At 33.0% G+C, this 10,846-nt stretch overlaps 2 protein-coding genes across 7 annotated transcripts; one reads left to right on the top strand and one right to left on the bottom strand.

The window, feature by feature from the left end:
* On the top strand, positions 11-941 carry LOC104756693 (21 kDa protein-like). The gene has a single exon (XM_010479317.2). The coding sequence runs from the start codon at positions 80-82 to the stop codon at positions 698-700; it is 621 nt and encodes a 206-aa protein (XP_010477619.1). The 5' UTR covers positions 11-79; the 3' UTR covers positions 701-941.
* LOC104756696 (mitochondrial import receptor subunit TOM40-1-like) lies at positions 2,883-7,852 on the bottom strand. Of its 6 annotated transcripts, none has more exons than XM_019238708.1 (15): positions 7,716-7,852; positions 7,418-7,496; positions 7,175-7,328; positions 7,027-7,077; positions 6,850-6,915; positions 6,660-6,761; positions 6,288-6,356; positions 6,111-6,194; positions 5,908-6,019; positions 5,509-5,633; positions 5,208-5,375; positions 4,872-5,015; positions 4,329-4,484; positions 4,155-4,233; positions 3,852-4,072 (listed from the first exon to the last, which is right to left on the bottom strand). In XM_019238708.1, the coding sequence occupies exons 1-10, from the start codon at positions 7,780-7,782 to the stop codon at positions 5,587-5,589; spliced, it is 831 nt and encodes a 276-aa protein (XP_019094253.1). In that variant the 5' UTR covers positions 7,783-7,852; the 3' UTR covers positions 3,852-4,072; positions 4,155-4,233; positions 4,329-4,484; positions 4,872-5,015; positions 5,208-5,375; positions 5,509-5,586. The 6 variants fall into 6 exon arrangements, with proteins under 6 accessions (XP_019094255.1, XP_019094254.1, XP_019094253.1 ...); XM_019238706.1 differs by having other exon boundaries at positions 3,857-4,072; positions 5,273-5,375; XM_019238707.1 differs by having other exon boundaries at positions 3,857-4,084; positions 5,273-5,375.

Raw genomic sequence — 10,846 nt, forward strand, 5'->3', positions numbered from 1 at the left:
AAATACCAAAACCATCCATAACCCAAAAAGAGTCACTTCCGTGTCACAAAAAACCAACACACATAGAACAGAAGAAACCATGAAACCTTCTCTTCATCAACCACTTCTCTTCTTCTTCTTCTTAGCCACGTTCCTCCCACTAATCCTGACCGTCCGTTCCCAATCAGACGACTCAGATTTCATCCGCACTAGCTGCAACACCACATTATACCCTGACGTATGCTTCTCCTCTCTTTCCTCCTTCTCTAGCTCCGTCCACAACGACCCGGCTCTCTTGGCTCGAGCCGCAATCTCCGTTACTCTCACCAAGTCCATTGACTTAGCCTCATACCTCGCAAACATCACCACTCCCCAACCAGAGAGCCAAGACGAGGGTGCCCACCACCCAACCACAGCCGCCGTTTTTCATGACTGCTTCGATAACCTTAAAGACGCGGTTGACGAAATGAAAGGCTCGATGAAACAGATGAGGGAACTGGTCTCGACTGGCTCCCTTGAGTCGTTCAGGTTCCAAATGAGTAACGTGCAGACGTGGCTCAGTGCGGCTTTAACCGACGAGGAGACTTGTACGGACGGGTTTAAAGACATTCACGATGAGCCGAGGAAGGATGAAGTATGCGCACGGGTCGATGACGTCAAGAAGATGACTAGTAATGCTTTGGCTCTAGTTAATCGATGTGTTGATAAGGCAATACATTGATCATTAAATCAAATATATTTATCAAAGATTCTTCTTCTTCTAATATTTATTTTACTTGGTAAAGAAATTATTGTCTTTTTATTTTGTTTTTGGTTCTCCCGCGTGCATGATAGAGATATAATAAGATAAGCATATTTGTCAATGGCTGTAATGTAATAGTGATATAATGTAGTTGTTAACGCTTTTTGTTTGTCAAAATTACGAAAAGAATCAAGTGTCTGTGGAAATAATTGGTAGTCTATTCTTTCTTATTTTTATTTGTCCTTTTACTAGAAAATCGTTTTAGAAGGTTTCAAAACATTAGAAAATCATTATGAAGGTACAAAATTGTATAAGCTGCTTTTAGCTTTTTGATCGAGAAAAAACAAGAAATAAGTTGTCTTATCTGAATTTTAAATTTAGTGGTAGACAAAATAAGTTTGTTGTCGTTGCGTAGTTTAAGTGGTGATAAAATTATAGAAAACCAAAAAAAAAAAAATACAATCTTGGCAAATGATTTAAATAATGCAAGAAAGTGAAATTATAAACGTCTTAAAGCAAAATACAATGGATTGGTTTAGAACGAAAATTACTAATTACAACCTAAATGACACGCTTATTCTAAAGTGATGAATAAAGCACATGATTGAAAACTAATGACGGCTAATGGTGGTGCATAAAAAAAGTATATAATGGCTAATGTATGCATGCGCTGTAACTCCACCACTATTACATAGACGTATTTATCTGTTAATGCGCAACAATCTATAGAGCTAATTCAATGGGTTGTTGCAACATGTATAATTAAGCGGATACACATGCATTCACTTATCTTTTGGTAACCATTTTTGTATATATATTGTGCGTATGTCGGTATGAGTATATACGTGTGTGTGTCACTACTGTTCTTTAAGTGTGGGAATATAAATTATATCTATAGTGTTTGGTTCACCAAACGTAGATTCGTATACATGTGATGTATATATATGATACACCAACCGTAAATGTTTATAATTATGAGAAAATCTTCGCTTAAATGATGAGAGATTCAAAGTCAAAACCGATTACTAATATATATGGGAATCAATTTATGGTAGGATGCGTGAAGAAATATAATGTTTGATTTGTAATTTACAAAAAAAAAATGATGGGAAAATTTATAATTGGTTTGGAAGTATATGTTGGAGAAATATATATGATCCCGTGACCCCTTTGAAATTGACCACTAACCCATCTGTTTGTCATAAGTCATAACACACAACGGACATAATAGAAACTCATATCTGTCTCACATGCCTTCTCACGCCTTATCCTTTTCTAATTTATAAGATAATGATTAACCTATTATACAATCACCTAAGTTATGTCTATTGTAAAGGTATTCATATCTAACTAAGTCACTGAAAATGTTTCGGTTTGGTACAATATCAATATGCCATCAAAAATTGCTTTCAAAAACATAAATTAATTATAAGAATATTATTTACCAAAAAAAAACAAAAACAAAACGCTGATAAGACCTTTTGTGCATAACTTTCCGCAGTACGAGACTTCTCTAGATTTACAGAATATGATAAGTTTTGAATGGTTTAAAAGGTCAAAGTGTATTCGTAGTATTTTACTAAGGATGTGGAACAAATGACGAAAAAAATGAGAAAACCTCAAAAAGCAAATAGGTAAATCAGAAATGGGGAAGAGTCGCAAAGAAACAAGAGTCCTTTTTTGTTTTCTTGTCACAATCCCAAGGGTACATCTCTGTTGTATCTACCTGTTATTGCTTATTTTTAGACACGTATTCATTTTCTGATGAATATGTTTTTTCCTTGCTAAGTTGGGGAACTCATAAACACATTCGCCAGCCATAATGTCTTATCCACTAATTCATGATGTTAGTTTCAAAATAATGTTTAGATTTCAGTGTGTTACACTGTTGCGTGTCAAAAGTACTACTCATTAGTCATTTATAAACAATTTTTTCCAATGAGTAGCCATCGATCGTTTGTTCACCTTTTTTTGTTTCTTATCATTTTTTTTTTTGTTTGGACAAACTTTTGTTTCTTATATTTTTCTTTCCAAATTGTTTCTTTTAAATATGATTCTAAAGGGCTTTCAGTAAAGGTCATGTGCAAATGACATATCAAGTTTCAGTAAAGGTCATATATTAATATATACAAAGGATTTGATGCATGAGACATTTAACAAATTAAAAAATAATGATCTTTAGGAGCATATAAATAAAGGAAGAAAGAGTATTCATGCATAAAGAAAATGTAAAAAAAAAAAAACAAAAAAAAAGTAAGCATAAAAGTTACATAATTAAGGACATCATTGTTTTTAATCAACCCTTCTTCGCATCAGCTTGCTCCCTCGTAGTCCAGCCCATGATCTCCTTTTTAACATGTTCTTCAGCAGTTTTGAATACCGCGAGAAAAGGGTGATAGTACTTAGAGCGATCAGCCTTCATACACTTGACCAGGGTTTTAAAAGCAGGTGTAGGACTAAAACAACTTCTCTCAGACCTCTCGGTCTTCTTACATTCTTTGCAGAAGTCATTCCAAGCCATAAAGGCTTCTTTGCAAGGTCCTCCTGTCATGAACTTTTCAACCAGCGTGTAAGTGTTGTCCTTTGGCTTCGCATGGAGGAAGACTTCGGTCTCCCTCTCCATCAGTTCTTCGCCATCTCTCCTCAACGCGAAAAACGGCTGAAAGTAATCAGAGCGAGCCTTCATACATTTTTCCAGCATCGAACAGGCTTCCCGCTTATCTTTCGCCTTATCACCACCTATACAAGCTGTAAATAATTCTCCGCAACCACCTCCTTTCATGAACACATGTAATCGATCTCTCACTGCCTTCCGCGAGATGACTTGGTTATCATCAGGTTTGGATTTGGTTTTCGTATCCGTGGATGACATGATTCCTAAGCTAATTCACACACAGTTCAGCGCGCGGGATTTAGTCAGAAAGCTCCGTGTTTTCACCTTAGGCTCTTTTATTCTTTATTCACAAGGCATATATTATATACTCCCATATATATAAAAAGATTTGAATCTACTCCTTTTACATAAGGAAAAAGGCAATATATTGAGAAAAAAAAAAAAAAAAGTAAATATAGACCAAAAAAAGCTGAGAGATAAAGGAAGATTTACCCAAAAAAAAAGAAGAGGATAAATCCATCTTATTTTCTATTTTTAAAAAGAGTAAAATATATTGAAAAGATTATTCAATATCTCTTTCCTAATTTACCCCATTCGATCCAGTTAATTACTTTATGGATTTAGGTGGAATATATATAAGCTAGACAGAAGTTGTATGTTGACATGTACCTCAAAGAACTTCAAATTGAGGCTTTATGCAATGACTGACATCAAGAGCAGCTGAGGTTGACATGCTCCTAAAATAACAACTGGAAGTTAAAAATGTAAGCATAAAAAGAATATATACACTTTTCACCAAAACAAAACAGTTGTATACACCTTTAAAAGGGGAGCTGAACGACGGTATGGCACCAATAGCATTTCCTGGCAGGGAGAACGTGAAGGAGTTACAACGAACCTACAAAAGAAGAGACACTCTTTAAATTTTTAAGTACTTGATAATACCCTTTCCACTATATGGGATCTTCACTTAAGAAAACATCAGTAAGCTACCTTTTACGAAGGGGATCATGTTATTATTGGTTAGACATGTACGAGACTTTGGCTGTGCAGTTCAGTGACGTGCTTTGTTTTCCTCTGAGTTCTTCAACAAAGGTGTCATGTGCTTAGGAGCTCCAGCAACACCATGCAAATATGGATGCATCATAGCTTCATAAAACAACAGTCAATGAAAGCTACATTACCACCAGAATGTAAAACTTTGGAGACGAAAGCAATTCCAGATGGATTCAAAGTCGAAGATTGAGCTTGACATAGCGATAGAATATTTTCAGAAAGATCATAGAAAATGCATACAAACCATAAGAGGGAATATATTATAGAATCATGCTCTATAAAACTGAGGGAGCCACTCACTTCATTAATTTAACAAAAAGTTCAACATCAAATTTCCTTTCAAAACTGGTAACACAAACAGCAGAAATATCTAACATGTCGGCATTTTACTCACAGACACCACCACATAAACTATGATTCAACAAATTAAAGGCAAATGATGGAAAATATATAAGAGGATTCTTTAGAGTGTTAAGATACATTTTGGATAGATCTTGTGCTTATTGGGTACTTCTTGATTGTCTTAGTGATACAAAACGAGCGGCAAGGGGGCAGAGCATAATAGAGATACCAAGATTGTGGCTTGCTGTTAAGATGATAAGTGCTCCCGTTGCTTTTCGATCCCTGTAACCAGAGACGACTGGGGTGTTAATTCTCTCATTAGCTTTTGTGCTCATGCACAAACATGGTAAACAACCAAAAGAACAAAACCAGAGATAAAAATACAACCATGAGCTTAGAGAAAGCAAAACCGAGTAACACAATTCTGTAAAAGTATTAAGTTTTTTTTTGGGGGGTAACAAATGCAAATTCTACCTGAAGACTAATTATTCTCATTGTGTAGCTTGGAAAGTATCATATAGGTGCAGGGAAAAGTGTACCAGTTGAGTCGTTGAACGTGACCAGTCTTTATCTTATGACGGTTGGATCTGATCAGCCTGTGAACTCCTCCATCTTGGACAGCTTCAGAGCTATGTCAACAACCTGTGAAATCGCACATCAACAACAATTCCACAATTCAATGGATGTGGTTTACAAAAAGTATGAGATGTGTAAATGCTTAGAGATCTATGGTATATGAAATATCAATCATTTTGCTTAATACCAAATGACTTACAAGTCGTGATTCGTCCTCAAACAAGTAACGGATTCCCTGTTGCTTCCAGATGCCTAGAGCCATCGACAGGAACTATGTCTACTCGAATTCATCAGCACTAGAGAAATTCACCACTTTCCACAATCCTAAATAAGAACGAGAGAGGAAAAGGTTTTCAAAAGAAGTGCAATTGTGTGTACTTCAGTATTTGAAGATTGCAATTTGACCAAATGTTCCATAAGCTCCTTTAATTACTTTTTGCTGCGTCTACATTCTTTTTTAAAATATTATGTTTTACTGTAACAGGAGCAGGCTACTTAAATCACAAGTCTTAGACAACACCAAAAACACAGCTAGTCTCTCTATAGTTGTCCTACTTCTATCAACTAAATCTTGCCCCTAAACCTAGCTTCAAACCACCTCTACTCTGGTCCCAACTGGCTGACACAAGGAACTTCAGCCCAGAGTTGACTCCTTCCTCCAAGGAGGCACAGGCCACGCCATCAGAATCTATCCTTCCTATGACACGACACTGAAACAAAAAGACAATATAAAGTTAGAATTAAACAGATTTAGAAAGATTGTATTAAATTTCATTAAAACCGAGAAACTGACAATGTTACCTGGTCGAACATGTAGTCACACCCAACACTAGCTTTGACATCTTTTGAAAAGATGTTGTACACAAAATCAGTGGCCAGGAAAACCTGATTGTTTGCACATATATGTGTCACAATTATTGATCTATACTCTTTGAGTTTAAAGATAATATTAATCTAGAAAGGAGCAGGAAGTACTACCTTCTTGGAAACCTTGTGAAGGTACGTTATCAGAAGGCTACCGGTGCTGGAACCTTTCGCAGTAGCCACCTGTTGATAAAAAGAAAAGTGTGTGATTCAAATATTCCAGCTGTTAATCTCCAGTTTCTAAGTTACTAATCGAAACAATATCATACTCACATTAGCTAAAATCCTACAGCACAACATAATCTCTAAAATTCAAAGTAGTTTTAAAGCAGAAGTTCTCAATGATCCCAGCTGTTAATATCACACATCTATCTCCAGTTTCTAAGTTACTAATCGAGACAATATCATATAGCACAACATAATCTCTAAAATTCAAAGATAAGATTTAATGAATCTAGTAATGAACTAAAAGATAAGAGACCGTACCGTCTTATCATCCTCAAATCTCAAGGCAAATCCAACTGCGGGATCATGAGCAAGATTGCTACAGACGAACTCAGTCCCGAGCGATAGGCTCGGTGTGCAACGCTGCAAAAAAAAAAAAAAATGAAAAATTCGGGTCGGGTCAATGTTGCAGGCCTGGTTAAAAGCTTGTAACAGAAGGTGAGATGATTACATGGACGTATGTGGCTCCCAATACGCCCTTGCTCCCAAGTTGCAACTGTGCTCGGTGCCTCAGGCCCTACACACATATGTATTTGTTATTACATAGAAAGAAAGAAAAACGAAGCTTTTTAAAAGAATAGAATAGTTGGTGAATATTTACAGAAGCAATAGAGATAGTGTTACTAACCATGTGGTCAAAAGTGACCAGTCCAGTCAAAACACAGGGATCGAACCTCAGCTGCCAGAAACAAGAATGTTATTAGAGAGCAAAGTCATATGAGAATATGTAAAAAGCAGAGAACATCAAACAAATCAACATCTCATTAGGGGCTTACCACGGCGTTTGCTTTCACGAGAAAGTGATCAGAGATGCTGGCTCTAAGTTTGGCAGCCACAGAACCGTCAGAGGAAGCCTTTCCAAGCATCACCAGGTTGGTGGTGAAGTAGTAACCACCAACCTGGTAAACAGGCTTCTCTAGCATCATCAAACTGTTTTGAGACAAGAATTTAGTGAGAAACCACCAAAAGAGAAGATAATTGTTAAGAGAAATTAGTGAAAACAGAAACACAATCATCACCTGAGGTAGAATTTCCGATCAAGAAACGAAGTGGAGTCGTTCATGCTTAAACCAGTGAAGTGACCCACGTGTAAAGACACTGCACAAGATAACAACAACAAGTTGAGACCCTAATGAAACCATTCATGGAAACCAAAGAGATCAGAGAGCTTAAGCTAACACAAATACACAATACTAACACAGAAGCTAGAAAGGGAGTCAAACTAATATCAACTCACACTCATATGTCTCCAATTTCTCGTTTCAAACACAAATCCATAGAGTTCAAAAAATTTACAGAGAGGGTTCAGAAACTTACTGAAAGCTTCCTTGTTGATCTCATCATAAGCAACCAATTTCGTGGCAAACGGTGGAACATCCGACATCGCAAATGAGGAATCTAGGGTTTCTCTCTTCAATTTCAATTTGGGGACGAAGACGATTTTGGTTTTTCGATTTGTGTCCTTTCTTTTTTTGGTTTTATTTCATTGTGCCAATGCTGGTTTTCTCCGGTTCGACTTTTGATCTCGAACCGGTTTGTGATTTTTTTTTGTTTCTTTTTCCTGAGCAACAAAAAAAAAATAGTAAAAAGCAAGCTAGAATTTACGTACGGTCCAACTTATTTAATTCAATTGATCATAGAAATAAATAAATTCTTAATTTGTGATCTACATATTTCCTAAATTATATTCATAATCTTTTTGAGTATTTTTAATCTTTCACATTCAAATGTCTGTATTCATAATCTTTTTGAGTATTTTAATCTTTTTGATTATACTAATATATTGAGATTTGTGACGAAAATACTGATAGGATAACTAAGAGGTCCTTAATTCTAACAATTGGCTATGAAATTTTGGCGACTTTAAGAAAATATTGTATCATATATCTCAAATATTTTCTATTTAAGAAAGCTAAACCAAATATATATATATATATATATATATATATATATATTTGTTACTACATTGATTTTAATCATTACTAGATTTTAACCCGTGATACACTGCGGGACAATAATTGTATAAAAAAAAACAAAAATTTAAAAAAATTGTAGTTATTTGTTAATTTTGTTTCTTTTTTTAGTGTTTAAGATTGTATAATTATATTTTTATTGTTAATTCTAAAATTTGACCAGTTGTATACCGCAGATACGACGGGACAATTATTTAGTTTTATTTATAATAATCTTACATTTTACATAGTGAATTTCGTATAGTTATAAAATTTTAAATTCTTATTACTTTTTAGATTTAACCCGTGAAATAATCATGCTTACATAGTTATATTTTTAATTTTTTAGTGTTTTTAAATTAAACATAAGTTTAATGTTTTTTAGATTTAACCCGTGAAAAAATTATGTCCGTAAAAGTTATTATGTAGTATACCGTGAATTAAATTATATTATAAATACTGCAATTTATTAGATTTAACCCGTACAATAATTATTTTTATATTTTTTTATCAGTATATTAATAACCATTAAAGATTTTAATTTTTTATATCAAACAATATAGTTATTATTGAATAGTAGTGTTTTTAAAGGAAAAAAAATTTTGTATTAGTTATTTTTGGCACATGTTATAAAGTGTAATAAATTTCTAAATCTATAAATTGTTTTAGGAAATTATAAACCAAATTGGTAGAGACTTTTTAGGAATCTAATTGATTTTGTTTTTTTGGGTAATTTTTTAGGAATTAATTTTGTAAATAAATATAACTAAAAGGGTTAAAATACTAAATGTACTTCAAAAATGTTAATATAGATATTGATTGCTGTTATTTTTTGGTTGGAATATAATGTAAAATATTTAGGAAACAAAATATGAAGTAATGTTATATTTGGAAATTTTTTAGGGGTTAATATTGTAAATAATTTTTTAAATAAACATAACTAAAAGGGCATAACACAAAATGTACTTAAAAAATGTTAATATAGACTAGGATTTAACCCGCGGTACACCGCGGGAAATATTTTTAATTTTAAAATTTTAAAAAATATAAAATTTTACAGGTATTTGATATAAGTATTCAAAGAATAGGATTTTTGTAGTGTTTTCAAGGTTTTAACCCGTGTGGTATATGTATAGTCTAGTAATACATTTATCTCCTGGTACACATTTAAAAGTGTTTTTTAAAAAAAAAAAACAATTCCACTTAACTCCCTATATGGGATTAATGCCAATCCGTCTCACCAAAATCAAAATAAATTTTTTCGTAAAAAAAAAAAAAATCAAAATAAGTTTTTTTTTATTAATTTTAATTATGTTAATTGTTTTACCAAATTAACATATTTTTATAGTTTATAATTTTTCTATGTCAATATATACAGTTTATGATAATTAATAGAATTTTAATTTTTGGTAATTTCTCAAAAAATAAACCAAATTATATGGGGGGTTTCAACATATTTAATGTGACATTTTATTTTGCGCAAAAAAAAATGTGACATTTTATAATTGGATTTTTGGTTTAGAAAATTTATTAATGTTAATATAATTATGGAGATTGTAAACTTTTGTTATTGAAAAACTGTTGTATATCATTTAAATTTGAAAGATTCTAACATCAATAAAAAATAGTTTTGGAGATTGAATGGGTTATAACTTTAATGGGTAGAGTTGTTTTTTGAAAATCGGAATGTATAGATGTTGTTAAGATTTTATGGTAACAAATGTAACAAATGTTGGTCAATTTAAAAAAGTTTAGTATTTGAGTATTTCTGCAGTATTATTTATGGAATTGTTTTAGGGATTAGTGTTGTAAAAAATAAATTAAATAAGTAAAACTTAAAGGGTATAAACCAAAATGTACTTAAGAAATGTTAATATAGATTTTGTACCAAATGGTATTTACTCTAACCAACAACAAAAACAAAAACCAAAAATTACTGACACTACTAGTTAAAATCTATAGATGATAGATGGTATGTACTATTAATTATTGGAAGTGGGAGTTTGTCTTCAACCGATCGATTTGAGTTGTTTGTTAGAATCATCAGTTTGAGTATATGCATGCATGCGCGTAGCTCTTTTCGAGATATACTTTAACCCAAATCCTTCTTCACTATCGGTGAGCTGTGGAAATATTACGTAATAACTAATGCGTTGTGCACAACGTTGTGCTCTAATCGAGGTGCTAACAAGGCATTGCAGTACGTTGATGATCATTCCATCATTATTCATCAAATAGAATAGTCTCCTTCTTTTGTTTTCTCTTACTTGCAAAATTAAAAAAGTATTGTGGTTGCTTTTGTTCCCAACGCTTTTCGTTTGCCAAATTACGTATGTTTTAAAAAAAAAAAAGTAATGTCATGAGTTCTCATCAATGTAAGCACATTTTTCTTGTTTTTTTTTGTTAGACGATTAATGTAAGCACTTTTTTTCTAACTAGACGAGGGTACGGTAGTATACAAGCTACAAAAAAAAAAAAAAAAAAAAAAAAAAAAAA

This window comes from Camelina sativa, chromosome 17 (genome assembly GCF_000633955.1).
Source record: "Camelina sativa cultivar DH55 chromosome 17, Cs, whole genome shotgun sequence".
In the NCBI taxonomy this organism is placed as follows: domain Eukaryota; kingdom Viridiplantae; phylum Streptophyta; class Magnoliopsida; order Brassicales; family Brassicaceae; genus Camelina; species Camelina sativa.